Source organism: Dermacentor albipictus, chromosome 3, assembly GCF_038994185.2.
Source record: "Dermacentor albipictus isolate Rhodes 1998 colony chromosome 3, USDA_Dalb.pri_finalv2, whole genome shotgun sequence".
Lineage (NCBI taxonomy): Eukaryota > Metazoa > Arthropoda > Arachnida > Ixodida > Ixodidae > Dermacentor > Dermacentor albipictus.
In genome coordinates this window covers 159,993,168-160,012,238 of record NC_091823.1, presented here as the reverse complement: position 1 = coordinate 160,012,238, position 19,071 = coordinate 159,993,168, and the positions used below count along the sequence as shown (strand labels likewise).

General features: G+C 49.8%; 1 protein-coding gene and 1 non-coding gene across 2 annotated transcripts in view; one reads left to right on the top strand and one right to left on the bottom strand.

Annotated features, from left to right (window-relative positions):
- Window positions 1–4,790: 4,790 nt before the first annotated feature.
- Window positions 4,791–19,071, bottom strand: part of LOC139057015 (uncharacterized) — a 218,104-nt gene continuing 203,823 nt past the window's right edge. Inside the window, exon 5 of the mRNA XM_070534821.1 lies at window positions 4,791–5,771. Within this exon, the coding sequence (XP_070390922.1) occupies window positions 4,992–5,771 (780 nt within the window). The 3' untranslated portion in view covers window positions 4,791–4,991. The remainder of the gene's footprint in view (window positions 5,772–19,071) is intronic.
- Window positions 9,667–9,741, top strand: TRNAS-GGA (transfer RNA serine (anticodon GGA)). The gene has a single exon. It is a non-coding gene; the product is annotated as a tRNA-Ser (tRNA).

Genomic DNA, 19,071 nt, shown 5'->3' with positions numbered 1-19,071 from the left:
TGATACCAAATCGATGAAAGTCAAGGCTTTTTGGCGGCAGGTAGACAAAGGCGGTGGTACTAAAGTTTTTCGGCAGTTCGGCACGATCGAATACGCGAGACTAGAGGAAGTTCGAGGCTAAGGGCACCGGCATAACAGTTGATCAAAGCTGAATGCGCCGTAAGAAAGTAGAGTCCGAGGATTAGGTCATGGGGACAATTGGTCAGCACTGTAAAAATAACAGGAACGGGGGGGGGGGGGGGGGCGGTCGGCGACACTGATACTGGAAGTACACATCCAGTGACGTCAACAGTGCTGCCATCGGCCAGGCATACGGCTCGATTAGTAGGAGGCATGAGAACCTTTCTCAGTCGACGACGGTGGCTACAACTCATTACGACACCTGGGCTCCAGTATCGATTAACGCCGTCAAAATGACACCGTCGACGTGAACATCAAGGAAGTTCTGGTTCATTGGGAGCTTCAATGCTGGATTTCTACACGACGAAGTTAATACAGCACTACACCGGACCTCCACCAAAATGTTACGCGAACGAAGGATTAAGACTGGAGAGTATATACAAAGTACATTTACAAAAGATAATGCAGGCCTGTCCAGGCGACAGCTCGAGAGCCAGAGAGCGTTCGTCGTCTTTGTCTGGGTGCCCTCGTGCATCGACCACAAAAAACACGCAATATGCATGTATCAATATCAAGTTTACGCACCCCCAAATTTCAAGTTTCCCCACTTCAAATTTTCTGTTGGTCCGCCCCAACTATAAACTTCCCCACGCATTTTCCAAGGAGATTTATGTCTATGCGCAAACTATTTTTATTGTATGTATTGTTTACAATTGTTCCTTGTCTCTTATAAAGGTACTGATTATCAATATTTACAATACTTTAACGAATAAATATCTTAATTTAGTATACTACGCATTTTTGTGCAGATACGAGGCATTAATCTTTTCTTGTGACAGGGCTGGGGAGCTTGCAAAAAAATGCTTACGCATCACAAATTACATTGTGTGGTTTTACGTGCGAGAACCGCGGCATACTTAAGAGGTACACCGTAGTGGAGAACTTCCGGATAATATCTACCACCTGGGGTTCTTTAACGTGCAGCTAATACGCGACACACGGGTGTTTTTGCATTTCACCCCACTCTAAAAGCCGCCGCCGAGGGCAGCGCTACTGGATGACGCTGCGTGTTCAGGAAGAAGCGCGAATGAGGAACGCGGTTGTCGCGCGACGCGTTCCTAAGAGTTCGCACACACAGGCGCACCGTGCATTTCCAAGGCAGTACGCGGTTTTCACGGCATCGGTGCAAGGTGGCGCCGAGTATATTCTTAGGGAAGCGGAAAATAGTAGTCTGGTTGGAGTACGCGCCTCATGTACAGCTCAATTTCACGGTGTATAACGTTGGGTCGCTATATTCTATCAATGGTAAACGCATTACCGTTGACAGTCATTATAAAGGACCAACCACAAGGAACAAATCGACGGATTTTCGGTCTTGCGACAGCGGCCGGCGCCGTTGAGAACAATGCACCGACGACATGCCGGTGTTCGTGCGGGTGGTGGCCATGTTGGTTTCTCAAAAACGATGGTCCTCTGCGTGCGGAGCTCCGCTGGGAAGAGAATAGGAGCAAGTGAGCGGCCCACTCCGTAAAAAAAGTCAAAGGCCTGCGCGAAACACGCCGCACAGTCACAGCGTAATCTGGAAGAGCGGCTCCATAGGCACCACGCACCACAGCGTTTTTGGGTTGAATTAAGTAACCTCGCGTCATTTTTACGAGAACGATATGAACTGTCCGCCTGGCGTCGACGGCGAGCTACGGCTTGTGCTGGGGCTTGTCCTGCTCTCTGCACAGCAGTCTGCCGAGCCCGATGTTGCCTGGTTGCACCCGTGCGCGTAGCTCTACGCTTCTTCAGCAGCGGTTCGCACTTTGCTAGGAGGCCATAACGCGGACCAAAGAGCACACACGGGTATTCAGACTACGTGGAGCACGTCACATCCAAGTGGCACGTTGCGTTGCTGCTGATGATGATAATGGTGGTTTATTGGCATCCCTTTCGAAACGGGCTGGTGAAAAATAGTCACCTAGCCTGCTTGAATTAACCAGGTCCAGCTACATCCAGCATGCAACTGCTAGATGCTGCTGCTACATGTCGGGTCACCGAGACCAATGTAACTGAACTGCAATGCATAATTTGTACGTATCGACGCAGCTCGGCGCACATTGCCTTCGGCTGACACCTAAAAGACAGCCGTTGATTTCACTACCCTTACAGCTATTCGTTCCAAATCAGAAACAACCTTGCTTAGAGGCTGAAAAGCCGAGAAAGTTTATCACTATGCTTAGGCGGCGAGGTCATACTGCAACAAAGGGCCAGGCAGAGCGTTATATGGCAGAACTGAAAAGAGCACTCCCGACGGACACCACTTGGGCTGTAGAGTGCCGACTTTCGAGATTCCTGTATCGGCAGCAGGGTCCACACAGCTACAGGAATGACACCTGCGAGGCTCATGTTTTGGCAATAACTTTTGTGTTCTTTTGATCTTCTCAAGCCGGAAAGGAAACGCAAGTCAAGGAACGTCGTGAAACACTACAGCCATCCCGTCACTTCTTAATAGGATAGAGAGTGATCACCCGGCAGTTTTTTGCAAAGCCAAGCTAGATTACTTGCCAAATGCGCCCACAGACATGTTCGCCGTCACTTGAATCACATTAGCAGGCCAGACCAGGCCAGCAACACAACTGTTGACAGATTGAAGCACAGCAGACGACTTGTCTAACAAACCATACGCCGTCTACCTCCGCTGGTTCCAGGCTTACTTCATACGCAAGGCACGATCTCCTCTCAACCACCAATCTCGAGGTCAAAAGCTGCAGCAACCCGACTACTGCGACCACCAGAGGTTAAGCAGCTATCTATGGAGACTGTCTAAAGGAGGAAGGACTGACGTGTTGTGCCAAAAGACGACAACGGTGAAGTGCGCTTGTTAGCGGCACAGGCGCTTGCACACGCCTGACGCGGCGAACACTTGTTCGTGCTTGTAACGCAAGAGCATGCTTGTGTATTTATTCTTCCTTGTTTTTGATCAATCGCCGGCAGCCAACAACAGCTGTGCAGACCAAACAATGAACGTTCGATTCAAACAGTGAGGTTGAAAACCTCTTTGTATTTACGTACGCACTCCTTAATGTAGTGGCAAAGTCACTGAAGGGGTAAATCGCAGTGAAGCTGCTCAGCGCTCTCACTGACTCAGTGTTGCGTAAGCTGTCTTTTTTGTCCCAACTTCGGCATAAGGTGTCTTTACCGCAGCCTTTCACTACTCCTTGAGAGTTGTCACTCTCGTCGTCGCAGTGGCCAGCATCACACGCAAAATGCACCTCTACGCTGTAATTTAAACTATGCAGGACGACACCAGTAGTTCGAGCAATAGGTCCAAAGGTAACATATTTCTGCAGCAATTTTTACGTAAGGAATTACATGTAATCACTTACTTGTAATCAATAATATTTCTTGGTAATCTTGTTTGCTAGGTAATGATCATTTTAATTCAATTATTCTTTTCAGTCCCCAATTGCACGAAACCAGTTACTTTATCGATGACACGAGGTGTAACAAGCAACGCAACTTTGAAGACCTGAACTTGGCGAAAAATGCAGTGTAACGCCCGAGATCCTGCCGCGCAGCAGCCTCGCCTCGTAAATGTGTACGTGCAGCCAGGTAAGTCCGGCGCTCATGAGCCGTTTGCTCACCTTAACGCTCCATCAGATGCTGGCCGATGAATTGAAGCGGTGCTGGCATGCCTCAGTAGGAAAGGCCACTTAGGGCATTAATGCCAGGAGATCACACACGAGTGAGTTTCTCAGCGTTTCGTTAGCCCACCTGGAACCGTCTTCTCCAAGTCCCAGCAACAATCAAGGGCTGCGCTTTATAGAGGACCGTGATGCTGAGTAGCAAAAATCGTGTGGCCAAGGTCTATACACGTTCCAACACGTCATACCGCCCAGCGCGCACATTGAGCGAACTGGCTAACCTGCACGTTTCCGGCTCTCTGTTTCATTCTGCTTATGTCTCCACAAAAAAAAAACGAGGAACGATGACCGAGGAATTTTTGTAGTCTAGTTGCTAGCTCTCATAAGCTGCATGAAAGGCTGCAGATGGACGCACTGAAAGTGTCATGCCAGCTCGTTCTGTTTGCTGTATCTACGTCTGTAAGGTTAACGTTCGTAGGAAAGTAGCATAGAAGTAGTCCATTACTATTGAGTAATTCCTGAATTGCATTATTGGAGCAGTACTTGATAACCCTAATCAATAGCATTTTTGGACGAAGTATTAGCAATTGTAATCGGTTACTTTTTTTTCTGTAACTTGCACAAGTCTGTTATGCCGTGCCTACATCTGCCTACATGTGTTTCAATACAGATACCATACGTTTTCTTTCGCATGCGACATAAATTAAATCGTGGAGGCCTCTAACCCTACATGCAGTTGATGTTGGGAATGCACCGCAGGTCGAAGTGGGTGTTCCACGCCCTCACCGGTCATCACAGCAGAGAATGGCTGAAAGGGGCTCAAACACAAGCACCTTACCTTCACTGGCACTGCACGCCTTGTTCACGTATGGCTGAGTAGGCAACACTCAATAACGTACGTAACTGACGAGGTCTCGTTGCTTTCGGCTGACAACTAATGCGCATCCCTCGATTTCACTACTCCTGCAGCTAGTAGTTCTAAATAAGAAACAACCTTGCTTATAGGCTGAAGAACGGAGAAATTTTCTCACTGTGTTTAAACGTGGGCATACATCATTTTAATATAACCACTGTCAAACAACGAGACAGTGTCTTAATGCTCCTTGTTTCGTACTCTAAGTGAAACTGGCTTGGTATGTGAACAGAGCACTTCGTGTAAGCGCGCATGGTCATCGAGTTCTCACTCTTCACGTGTCTGGGCACGTGAACTCGTGAGCGAAGGAAAGTTCTTCACCGCGCAGGTCACTCCTTGTACGGCGGGACTCCGAAGACGGCGCACACTTCGACGCTGCCCATGTAGTCCTCCGGGTAACAGCGGAAGGCGCGGTAGAAGGCGAGCACATTTCGCACGGCAATGTTGCACACGCCCTTGGCGTCCAGCTGCGAGGTGGACGGCGACCGCGCGCCACTCAGCAGCGCGGAGCACCAGAGCCAGCAATGGCGCTCGAAAAACGCGCGTCGCTCCACGTCGCCGCCGGAGAACCCGCCCGAGTTTTCGACAGCGTCGTGCGCCAACTGCAGCGCCCCGGCGTGGCGGAACAGCGCTGCTGGTTTGGCGTCGCCCGAGATGCTCGTGTTGGTCAGGGACTCCAGCTGGCGCCGGAGGCAAGCCATGGTGGCCGCAAACCGGCGCGCCGTCTCTGTGCCAGAGGGCGCCTTTCGCAACGCCCGGAACAGGACGTCTGCGTACGGCTCGGCCAACAGGAATCCCAGTGTCGGGAAATTTACGAAGCTCTCGGTGCCGGTGTAGAACAGCGGCTGTGACACCAGCGCAGGCGACACGCACAGGCGACGACGAGCGTACGCGTCCTTGGCTACGCCCAGCAAGTCGTCTTCGAGGCAGCGCGAGTGCCATTCCAACAGCTGCAACGAGCCCGGCGCCATTGCAAGGGGCAGCAGACGGTTCACGTAGTAGCCAGAACGACTTGGCATCGGGAGGTCCCTGTACAGCTTCTCGAGTTGCCTAGCCTCATCCGCAGAAGTGGGATCGAGAAACAGCCCCACGTGTATGTCCTCGATCTCCTGCAGAAACACCAGTTGAAATACATTTGCGCAGGCACTGATTGCCAGCGCGCGCGATGACGAGAGCTCCCGTTTCAACGCCGTCAATTGACAAGGTTTTTGTGTTTTTGTGAGCAGGGTCTGTATTCGCAGAAATGTTCTTACGCTAGAGCCGTTCGTAACCGCAAGTGGCATCGGATCGTGATAGACATACGGCCTTTAAACTGCCGGCGCATCGCCCGTCCTATCAGTCGGCATGGAACCTGTCATTGTGCCAACATGCCTAAAGTTCTATGCTAAAGTTCTAAATTCTATGATGCGCAGGTGCGTAACTAGTCTACTCTTTACGCTAAGCGACCTTACTATCGTTTTCTATTGCTGCCCCCATGCCCGAGTGTTCTTTTGACTATGTCGGGATGGGTTGATGCCGCGCTCTTGGTGACGTCGAGACAAACCCTCGCCCTCGATCTAATACCCCTGTGTCGATCGATAACGCAGGTACAGCCGAGCAAACGGCGCAACTGTTTCAGTTGGTAAAATACATTGAAGAGTTGAACACAGACCTTGCCCGAGGTCAGACGAACCTGAAGCTTAATGTCATTGTTATGAAGTCTAGCCAGGAAGCAGTTCAATTCTAATCATCAAACATTTTCTAACATCTCCATTTGCACGAACACCAGGCAAAGCCTTATTTAGGAGTGACTTGACCAATGTTTGTGGCACTACTGATCACCTGAAATTGCGACAAGATAGACTTAAGTCTCCCCTGAACAACGATAATAGTCACTCAGGGAGCAACAAATTCATTTTCCATGACAGTCCTGATAGCTGCGAATCTCAGCAACTAACCGAGCAATACACTGTTGCAGTGATTTCTTCCGTCATTGGAGATGATTTGCCTTCCAGTGCCGTAGAACGCACTCAACGCTTGGATCTCTTCACGGATTTGAAGTGTCGCCCAATCATCATGAAATTCAAAGATTTTAAAACAAAGGAAATGGTACCCTCATCGTGTTTCAAACAGAAACCACTGAACATTTATATGTCTGATGACTTTCGCAATGCGACGTGGCCAACAAGGAAAACGCTTCTTGGTTTCCCCAAAGTACAACCACAGCCATGCTAATTTCAGCTAAAGTACAAGAAGCTCCTAATGAACGGCTAATGCTTCAAGTTTGGCTCGGCGTTAGATAGTGTGAAAGAAGACGAGAAGCCTTCTCTACGCGTACGCGCACTTACATATCTAGCCACACACGCGAACGTACACAATCGCTGAATGCATCTGAAAGGGACTGAGCGGGGGACGTGGTGCCTCTCTATCATTCACACACGTGAATTTATTTCTCTGTAATACGTGCAGTGTACTGAACAAACGCGATATTTACGACTCTTTAATCGATTGTTGAGAAGCAGACGTTATTGCCCTGACTAAAAATTGCTTGCACCCTATTATCCACGAACACGAAAGCTTTAATGATGCTTCGCGTTTCACAATGCCTCGTTGTGATCGAGCCACACGCATTGAGGGCGGTGTAGTCTTGGCCTTTAAAGAAGCCTTTAACATTGCGCCTTATTGATATTGATTCTCAGCTTGAATCTGTCTGGGCACGCGTCGAACTGAGCCATTAGAGGTTCAATTTTGGTACGTGCTACGGCCTTACTTTTTATTCTCTAGAGTTAATTAATGAACTACATGATGTCCTTCCGAATGCTCCCGTTTTTCTGATGGGTGATGTGACTTTGACCCGCACATCGTGGTCGTCTTTGCCTCCCGCTTTTAGTTCACCCTCGGCTAAAACCAGTAATTTTTTAAAGCTTTGTTCATTGTTCTCCCAAACACAATTTCTCTACCAAGTCAGCGCAACTTCCGAAGAGTGCGCTGATACTTTAGATTTATTACTGGCATGATGCCCCAAGCTGGTGCCTGATATTTTGTAAATGCCAGGCCTAAGTGATCATTTATCATCAGAATTCATTATGAATATTTTATTTCAAAAGCCTCGTGCACTCACAAAAATAATACCAAACTACAATAAAGCTAATTTCGACATCAACCGCGAGTTATCCCGATTTCTTTATATGATCGGTGACAAATTCGTCAGACACTCCGCTGGTGATAACTGGCAATTATTTAAAAATAATCTGCCTGAACTAACAAATATGTAGCCTTGTGCAATGTCTCTTATAATATAAAGACCCCCTGGTACAACGCCAATTTAAAACGGCTAGTTAATAGAAGCAAACGTGCATTTCGCACCGCCAAGTATTCCACATCAGAAGTTCCCTGAAACGTGTACAACAATGCCAGTCAGGCTTAGGTAGATGCTTTAAAGCTAGCGAAAAATAGCTTCCTAAATGTGACGCTGACCTCCATGTTGATCAATGACCCCTAAACATTTTGGCACGTAATCAACCCTCCTGCTTAGGACACTACCAGCCTTGTAACTTATACCGGGCGATGACTGTCCATCCATTCTTATCAACACATTTTCAAATAATTTTGTTACTACTACTAATCCCCCCTTCCAATGTTCCCATCACCTGTGTGCTGAGGACCGAGTAACTATTGAATCACTTGGCCCAACTAAAATAATCGACGCTGTTAAGATATTATCTAGCCCTGGTACCGACCTCATTAATGCAAAGTTTTTAAAAAGTGCTCCCTGTACTTATCCCTCATTCTTCCCCCCAAAAATGTTCAGCATTCACTCGACAGTAACTGTCTTCCTACAGACTGGACAATCGGGAAGGCTATTCCACTCCCCGAGTCCTGTAACGAGCATTTACCTATCAACTACCGCCTCATTTCAATAACTAGCATCCCCTGCAAAATGTTCGAACATATACTGTCATCGCGTTTAACTAAGTTTTTTTTTTACTCCGTCTCGTTCTTTTCTCTGGCACAGCACGGTTTTCGTAAATCGCTTTCTTGCGAAACTCTTTCCCTTCACTCACGAACTTCATCGAATTTTATACCGTTCTTCAATGGCTGACTGCATTTTTCTCGGTTGCTTGAAAGCGTTTGATCAGCTCCGTCACAAACTACTACCCTTCAAGCTAAGCAAATTAAATATAGATGCTCATCTCATTACTTGGCTCGAGTTCAGGGGTGGTGAAATTTCCCAGGCCACCCCGCCCGGCTGAGGCGCGGTAGCTCGCTGCTAGCGCGGCGCTGCCATAGCACATCCGCCTTGGTGCACGCTGGCTTCGAGCGTAGGCGTGGAGGGGGGTGAATCACTCTGCTTTTTTTGCTCTCCTTTATAACAAACCGAGGATAAGGATAGCGCAGCATGTGCTCTCACTGTTCCGACGCTGTGCCATGCTCCCGAATAGGCTGCAGCATAGTTTCTCACTATATTACCTAGAGGCAAATATACCGCTGCTGCACTGTGGTATGCATGGGAATGCCGGTATATTGTGCCTTCGGATTGAGATCGTTCTCGGCGAGCCAGGACATCTTGAAAACGCAAAGAGTATCGGCTCGCCACTAAGGCTGGAGGGCAGACAAGATTCACGCTCGCTTTGGAACAGTTTGTCGTCTGTTCTTGCTTTTCTTCGTTTGGTTATAGGGAGTAAACTTCGTTGGAAGATGGAATATGGGTGAATAAAAACGTCTTATGAAGATGTATTCAAATATATAACATATTATATACATACATACATACACACACATGCATACATACATACATACATACATACATACATACATACATACATACATACATACATACATACATACATACATACATACATACATACATACATACATACATACATACATACATACATACATACGAATAAAGGGAAAATCAGACATCCACCCGTTCGTAGCAGTTGCTGCAAAGGAACACTTGCCTACACTTGCCTTTGCTTCGTGTTGTCGACAAATTCGACTTCGTCCTGCCATCTGCCAGCCGCCTGGTTAGCTCAGATGGTAGAGCGGCTGCCCTGGAAAGGCGGTGGTCCCGGGTTCGAGTCCCGGACCAGGACGAATTTTTCTTCATCTATGAGGCTTTTCTCTCGAGGAACCCGTATGGGTTTCCTTTGTAGCAACTGCTACGAACGGGTGGATGTCTGATTTTCTCTTTATTCATTACTTCTCTCCACTTTGCGGGTTTCCGCAGAACTACTACGTCATACATACATACATATGCAACATTAGGCGAACAGCTGCCCGGACACATATCGTCCCACAATTTTTTACTTCATTATCTCCAGGGCAGCCCACCAAAAAAGGCTAGAAATATGCGCGGTACGACTATAGAACTTGTAACTGGATTGTTCTCCCTTAATGCATACCTGTTTGAGACGCCACACTGTGTCGGTTATTGTTCAGCGAGACCTAGTATAAACTTCAGGAAGAATAAGATATGGCTTTAGGCTCAGGCTGTTTTTGCTCGCTCAAGAACACTACCATCGAATTAAGAATTAAGAAAATTCATCGGCCCTTCCACTCTGTGAAGAAGGCCGACCAGCGAAGCTGGACGTTTTTGACGGGCACGCTGCGGGTCTTCGTCGGTCGGCACACATCGATGGACACACGATCGGCCTTAGCGGCTTCCCGCCGCCGGTTCACCCATTCTCGCTGTCGTTCCCGTTGTCGTTCAAGAAGGTCACGTTGATCCTCTTCCGTGTGCGCGATATGCCTCCACTCCATGGAGTCGCTCAAGAACAATTGCCAATAAGGTCGGTAGGCGATAGTGACGTCACTCTATAGAAGAACACACATTGGACATATGTGTACGTTTATTAAGGCCTTCGCACGGACACGATTGCTATAGCAGCGCGCCCCCTAGCGGCGGCGAACGAGCGCCGCGCCGAGAACAATGGGTCACCAATCCCTGAACATGGCAGTTGCGACGAGCGCGCTAGAATGAGCAATGGGCAGTCCATCATACGTTTTGACATTTAGGCTAATTATTGAACCTTCAATATTGGAGTCTCTTGTACGCTAGCTCTGGAGACAAATTTTTCTTTGAAATTTGATGGTTCGCACGCACGGACTCAGAAAATTTGCCGGAGTAGCCATGTGGAGCTTCACCGTAAAACAAGAGTACAATGCAATCAATCTCTTCGTACTCTGTTGGTGATCGTGGAAATGACAAGAAGTGCGCGGAACCTCAAATCCAAGGTATGCTGAATACGCGAATCCTCAACGGATGCTAAGCATTGTTGACCTCGGTCAGCCCTCGAGAGGACGCACGTGGCGCCACGATTCTCTCGTGGCTACTCTCCCGTTCAGAGCCTATATTCATATTCTTACGGGTAGGAAGGGAAAAAGCATGCGTCTATTTACAGATGGCCTTTAACGGCGGAGCGAACATGCGTAGAGCAGCGAAAACAAAAACCTACACTCTTCTTTGTCCTCTCCAAGGTCACCATCAGCGTCCTCTTTTTCCACATGACAGATTGTGACATCACCCGCTTCGGAAAAAGCACCTTATTGGTGCGGCTCATTGGTCCGAGGAAGGTGCGGTTTGAGACGGCTGACGTGGATACACAGAGAGGTGAAGGCACGGTGGCATCCAGTGGAGACACTTCATATGTGACAGGGTCCCCCTGGCGGACGATGCGGTAAGGGCCGTAGTATCGCAAGAGGAGTTTTTCTGAAAGACCAACACGCCTAGTTGGAGACCAAACTGGCACAAGAACACCTGGTTCGTATTCCACGTCATGATGGCGCTGCTCGTAACGGAACTTCTGGCGTGTCGGGGAAGCAGAAAGACGAATGCGGGCAATCTGGCGTGCTTGGGTCGCTGTGGCTATGACATCCCGAGTGTACTCTGTCAGAGACCAAACTAGCACAAGAGCACCTGGTTCGTATTCCACGTCGTGATGGCGCTGGTCGTAACGGCCTTTCTGGCGTGTCTGTGAAGCAGAAAGACGAATGCGGGCAATCTGGCCTATTCGAGTCGCTGTGGCTATGACATCCCGAGTGTACTCTATCGGCGAGTCGAGTGTGGTCGAAAGGAAGTCTCGAAAGGCAAAGGCGGATCACAGCCGAGTAAGAAATTGAAGGGTGAGTAGCCAGCTGTGGTGTGGCTCGAGCTATTGTAGGTGAACGTTACAAATGGTAGAGCACTGTCCTAGTCGCGATGATCGGAGGAAACAAAAATTCCTAGCACGCAATCGTGCGGTTCAGGCGTTCGGTAAAACCGTTAGTTTGAGAATGGTAAGCGGTAGTAAGCTTCTGTTTAGTAGCACATGATCGAATTAAGTCGTCGATGACCCTGGCAAGAAAGTATCTTCCGCTATCGGTGAGAAGTTGACGAGGTGCAGCGTGGTGTAAGATAACGTCGTGGAACAAGAAGTCACCGACGTCTGTAGTGCAATTAGTCGGTAGGGCTCTAGTAAGGGCATAGCGGGTTCTATAGTCCGTTGCGACAGCAAGTCACCTATTTCCGTCATTTGATATATGTAATGGAACGGAAAGATCAACGCCAACGCGAAAGAAAGGGTCGGTCGGTACATCCAAAGACTCCAGCAGACCAGCAGGATGCACAGCTGGTCTTTTCCGGCGTTGACACGACTCACATGCGGTAACATAGAGCCCGACTGAACGGCCGAGACGGGGCCAGATAAAAACCGTCGCCAAATTCGCTCATAGGTCCGAGAGACGCCAACGTGTCCAGCGATGGGAACGTCGTGCAGTTGCTGGAGTACAGTTTGCCGAAGATTAGACGCAATGACGCTTAGGAGCTCGGGCCCGTCGGGGTGCACGTTGCGGCGATACCTAATGTCATTCTGTAGCGCAAACATGTGAAGGGATGGGTCAGGTGGATCAGAGAGCAGGCGTTCCATAAGCTGCCATAACTATTCATCGGGTCGTTGTTAAGCACCAATGTGTTTCAAGGCGGAGAGGGAAAGAACGCAGAGCAGTGTGACATCCACTAAACCATCTGGTGCATCGACAGGATGACGAGGCAAGTAGTCGGCGTTCTGACGTTGACGACTCGACTTGTAGACTACAGTGTATGTGTATTCCTGCAGCCATACCGCCCAGCGACCGAGGCGTCCGGTGGGATCCTTGAGGAAGGAAAGCCAACAAAAGGCGTGGTGGTCGGTTGTAGCTGTAAAAGGTCGACCATATATGTAGGGTCGGAACATGCCCACCGCCCAAATTGGGGCGAGACACTCGCGCTCGGTAATGGAGTAATTGCGCCCGGTTCGAGAGAGGAGGCAGCTGGCGAAGGCAATAACGCGGTTGTGCCCACATTGGCGTTGAGCTAAATTTGCGCCGATGCCGTTGCCACTGGCGTCAGTGCGGATTTCTGTCGGAGCGGAGGCGTCAAAATGGAGGAGAACAGGAGGCGTCGTGAGTAGCGTGATGAGTTGCGAGAAAGCAGACGCTTGTTCACAGCCTTACCAGAAACATCTTTCTTGAGGAGGTCAGTCAGGGGACGGGCAACGTGGGCGAAATTTTCCACAAACGTGCGGAAGAGCAAAAGCCAATAAAGCTTCGAACATCTTTAGCACAAGTTGGTAAGGGTAAATATTGCAAAGCATGAACTTCAGCGGGGTCGAGGCGAATGCCTGACGAATCGACAAGATGTCCAAGAACAAGAAGAGGCGTCCGAGGAAGAATCGGGACAAGCTGAAACACAATAGACCTACAACGAATGGGCGAAGAACCAGAAGACGGCCCTCCAAAAATTTACCCAAGAAATCGCAATGACGTCGCAAACACCGTACATGGATCTCAGACTGACCCCCATGTGGGCGGCCCGGCACTCGTTAACGCTGCCGTGAAAGCGTCAGAGACACAACAGAAAGCTGGCCAAGCGCATAGCACTCTTGAACCAACAGATCGCCGAGGGCGCGGTCAAACTATGTAGGGAAAATTGGCTGAAGACCTGCGAAGGCCCGCAGGGCAAGCTCTCGACGTGGAAGACGTGGTCTCTCTTGAGGCATCTGATCGACCCGTTGAGTTGCAAAACAGCGACCAATCGCAGTCTCACCAAAGTATTGAACACGTACAAGGGAGATGGCCGCAGGCTCCTGGAAGACCTGAAGGCGAAGTTTCTAAAGACAGAGAAGGGCCAGTACCCGGAGCATGAGGGGTACAAAGGGCCCGACAACGAACAGCTGGACCGGCCGTTTACCATGACGGAACTGTGGACAGAGATAGATGCATGTAACAAGAGAAGTGCACCCGGCAGGGACGCCATAACTCACAAACTACTCCGTAACATGAGCAGTACAGCGGCCCGCGGCCTCCTAGAGCACATCAACGAAGCCTGGGAGAGCTCACGGTTGTTGAAGGAATGGAAGAACGCCGAGGTCCGCTTCATTCCAAAGCCCGGCAAGGCCTTCATGATAGACAACATGCGGCCCATCTCCCTCACGTCCAGCGTGGGGAAGGTGCTGGAGGGCATGGTCCTTCGCCGGCTGCAGAAGCACCTTGAAGAAACGGATCAGATGCCGGAGACAATGTACGGCTCCAGGCGACATCTCAGCATCGAAGACGTGATGATCCATCTCCACGAACTGGTCGTCAAGCCGGCAACGAGGCACGCGCCGCACGGTATACTCGCCCTCGACCTGAAGGGAGCGTTTGACAATGTGTCCCACGCGAGCGTGTTGCAGAATCTCAACAAGACCAGGTGTGGCCGAAAGACATAAGGCTACATAAAAGATTTTCTGTCAAACCGAACGGCAACCATCAGGATAGGGAAGAAGTCGGACCCTGTCGAGCACGGTGATAGGGGCACCCCTCAGTAACCGGTCTTGTCGCCCCTGCTCTTCAATCTGGCCCTCCTGTTCCTGCCCGATCTACTCAAGCAAATCTAAGGCGTGGACCACGCGTTCTACGTCGACGATGTTACGGTGTGGACGGCCCGAGCCGGGTCCGATGCCTGGAGGGAGGAATCCTTGCAGGGGGCGGGAAAGACTGTGCATGAGTACGCAAAGTCGTGCGGACTGAGCTGTGCTCCCCAGAAATCAGAGCTGCTCATGGTCCAACCGGCAAAATCCAAGATTCAGTGGGATTCAGTGGGATCAGGATTCAGTGGGGAGCGGCGGTAGGCGGGAAAGCTTGGTCATGAGTGGGCTGGCCAGGAACTTCGCCAGTAGAGAGAGATGTCGCCCACATGTCCACAATAAAAGCAGATGGCTCTATCATCATGTGTATCCCATTCGGCTGGATGGCGATAGCTCCTATATAGACCATATTGGCTCCGGTGAACAGGCGCAGAGGCAGTAGACGAAGCAAAGTCAGGATGCATGGTTGGCGGGGCAGATGGACGGAAGGCCCACATTGGCAAGTTCTTGGCGAATGACCGACTGAATGAGAGACACGAGCGGCCGGGAATTGTCAAAGCACGGCGTCACTGGCATGGCAGGAGACGTTGCTTCAGTTTCTCGCCCGACGATACGTACGACGTTCTCAGAGGAGGTGGGCTCACGTGGTAGACAAGTGTCTTCGCGCGTCGATTAAGCTGCGGTATTGGGTAAACGCGTAAACTCTTCAACTATACAGCGGGTCTTCGCGTCTTCAAAGCGGTGACATTCGTTCATGATTTCATTGATCGTTGTTATGAACTCGTAAGCAAGAAGGTTGAACGCGTCGCCCGCGATGCCTTTTAAAACGTGGCTGACCTTGTCTGCCTCTGCCATATTATTATCGACCCTGTGGTAAAGAGCGAGGATGTCCTGGATGTACGCCACGTAAGATTCAGTGGACGTCTGTGCACGGGTCCTAAGGTTCTTCATAGTAACACGTTGGCGGCCGTCAGGTTTGCCGAAAAAATCTCTAAACTTTTGTTTGCACTGGTCCCAACTTGTAATCTCTCTCTTCTTTATGTGTCGAACCAGACCTATGTTGTTTTCTTTAGGTAGAATATTATATTAGCCAGCATAAGCATGCTATCCCACCTATTTTGTGCGCTGACCCGTTCGTAATTCTGCACCCAGTTATCGACGTCAACGTTGTCAATCCCGAAAAGCATGCCAGGGTCGCGAAGCTGGGCCAGTATGACCGTCGGTGGCGACGACGGGGCCATGGTTGAAGACTCTCCTTGAGATGAGATGGCGGCGAGGTTACGTCCGCTGCGGAGCTCTGTCTTGCATTACTTCGCAACTCCACCAATGATGTTACGGGAAGGAATGGAAGAAGCGTACGTCTAATTGCAGATGGCTTTTAATGGCGGAGCCAACTGTAATGGCAGGTTCTTGGGAGCATATTGACACGTGTACTAGTCTTTATCGGGCGACAAGTTTTGCCGCCTAACAAATGTTATCGCACAGCGCGGGACGCGCCTGCATGTATCCGAAGTTTCTGGAAAGTTATCGATGCTTCTATCCGCTGTCTGTTGTCGCCGAACGTTGTGTTATCTGATTTCATCGCTTGACACGAATGGGGTAGAACATTTTAGAAGGCATGCGGGTCCCAACGTTTAATCTCGAACATTCGATGATTGCTCTATAAAAGCCGACGCGCTTGACCCGCTGATCAGATTTTCGACGATCGCCGACCGTGTTCGCCGCCATCGTTGTGCTATAAGTGTAGCCTCTTTTGTGGGCACAGGTTCGCCCAATAAAAGTTAGTTTTGTGTTTCACAGTATTGCTACTGCGTTCTTTGACGTCACGACCACGTGACAATATCATGCACGCAAGGGCAACCTTGGTGCGAATATTAGACAGAGCCGTTCGCAGACGAAATGCGACCTTTTCTCACCACATTCTCATAAGATTGAATAAGCTATATTTACAGCACATGCAGGAGCACTCAGAATAAAACGTCGTTATAGCTGGCAAGAATCAACAAGCAGGGCGTGATCCCAGCTATATAGAGTTGCTCTGCACGTTTCACTACGCAAATTAACGACACCATAAGTCAGAGTCAGAATGATCGTACAAACGCGGGTCCACCGAGAAAAATTGCGTCGGCCCACATGTCCGGGTCGTTGCCGAGGATGCTGCCATGGATAAACCGCAGGGTCCATCGTCGACGCTGGCCTCAACGCGACGCTTGGTAGTCGCGACCAGCACGGTCGATGAACGGGTCCCGGCTGCGTTCTCTGGGAGACGTCAGTAAGGCCGGGTGCTGGATCAGCACTTAGGAAGAGTTGGTGCACGGGTCGTAGCCGCACTCTTCGGGAAGCGTCAGTTGAGCGGGGGCGCAGGAGCAGCGCTCAGCAACGGTCAGCGGGGCCCGCGTTGTGCGACAGGCCAGGGTGCTCTCAACTGACCGGCCAGTCGGCTCCATGCACCAGGATCAGCTTGACCGTGGACCGTCGTCCGTGGACATCCCCGGAACAGTCCCTTCCCTTGAAAGCGCAGGGCTGCCTCCTAGTTCTGCCTAGGCACGCTTTTTTTTTCCGCTCCACGAACAGGCACCGCCTTCTTGTCGCCAGTTTTCCGAGCCCCTCGCAGCGCACGTTCTCCCGCCTCGTGCCTCACGCTTTTTTCTTCCTTCCCCTCTTCGGCTTTCCGCCACCTGTCTGTCATTCTCTTTTTCCGGGATGTTGCTTGTTTCTCTCAGGTACTGTGTTGCAGTCGTCGACACAACGTCTCAACACAAGTTCGACGTGACGCGCATCATGTCACACTAACATGCGTAGGGCACCGTAATACCTAAGCTCTTCTTCATCGTCTCCATTGCCACCATCAGTGTCCTCTTTTTCCCTGGTTACCTTTTCTGTCTTTCCAACACCTTTCTTTCTCTCCCATCCTCTCTCTCTCTCCTTCCCACATTATAGACTGTGACGATATTGTTCACCAATATAGTTCCCCTTCCCACTCGCATCACTCCCACTTCCGCTAATATTGTAGATTTAACAGGGAAGAAGTTTGGGCGTGTTAGTAGTTCAATCGTAAATTGTGTGGTGCGCGACATGGTGCGGTGGTCGGGACGGTCAGGAGCAGATGACAAGGAGTGAAAAAAGGACAACGCCGAAGAGCGTCCTGCTCGTGAACGCGCGGCGCAAGAAAAGCAACTAAAAGAAGAAAAGCCAACCAATTAGGAAAATCCACGGAGCGTCAACCAACCAATGAGAAAACGACGAATCGGCCAGAGTTAGAGAAAAAGGGAGACGCGGGGAGACGCCGGGAGAGTTCCAAGAAGCGACGCCAGGAGAAGGTCGGCCACCGGACCGGGAGTTAAAGACGGGCCGTCGGGTTCCGGACCCGAGCCACCAGGACTTCACCCGACCGGGGCCTCCTGCCAGCCCGTTCCTATGCGTCGCCAGTCTACCCGAGCGCGCCGACAGCTGCTCAAGTAAGCTTCTGCGCCCGTGGGCAGGACGAGAACAGTCGGGCTACGGACCCGAGTTCTACGCCCAGCTCACACCCCGACTATACGTTCTACGCCCATCCCACACCCCGACCTTTGGTGAGACCCGCGCAACTCATTTCGTCAACTTGCCGCCACGTCTCCGCATCGAGACTGTTATGCGTCCCTGCCATCGTGACAAGCCCGGACACCCGCACTAGTTAACTTCGTACTAGCCACAAGTGTGTTTCTTACTGCCCTGATGTCTGTTTCAGTGTTTCTTTTATGTTTTCTATTTTCTTCTATTTATTTTAGCCTCTTTTTAGTTCCATTAAAAGTTTGTGTGCGTTTTCGAAACCAATGGCTTTGTCCTTAATTATGTTCTCGGAGACGCCGCCTAAGAGAACTGTTAAAACCTTTGAGTACACGAACCTTTGTCCTCAATTGGGCATCACAGATACATAGCGCAAGAACGACAACAGAACGAAGCAGGAACACGGGACGAGCGCTCGTCCCATGTTCCTGCTTCGTCTTTGTGTCGTTCTTGCGCTATATACCCCAGTTGTAGATTTATTACTTACTACTGCACCAGACTTAGCTTCCAGATTAACTCATTCACCGGGAATTAGCGACCACTCTATAATTCACTTCACTCTACGGGCAGAGGTTTCCAGCAAGAAAAAAACTAGGGTCATCCAAGACTGCGGTAAAGCAGTCGTTACTGGGATGAATAAAGAATTGCAAGTCTTTGTTGATCGGTTCTTCACCGGTTTTGATCAGCGATCGATTGAGGAAAACTGGTTGCTTTGTTTTTTGTTTCGCACCTTAAAGAAAAGTTTAATCAAGTAGTCGATCTCCGTGGTTTATTACCACGTTAAAGCGCATGCGCAACAAAAAGAAGCGGACATTTCGACGCGCAAGATTAACAGCCAGAACAGACCGCTGGTCTTGTTATTAAAAATTTAACAGTGAATTCTGTACTGCGCTTTCAAAAGCCTAGAAGGAATTCTTTGATAAACCTTTTCCTTTGCTATTGCGTTCTAACCCACGTAAATTTTGGAGCATTATTAATGGTACTAAAAGGACAAACATTCAATTATTCCAATCTA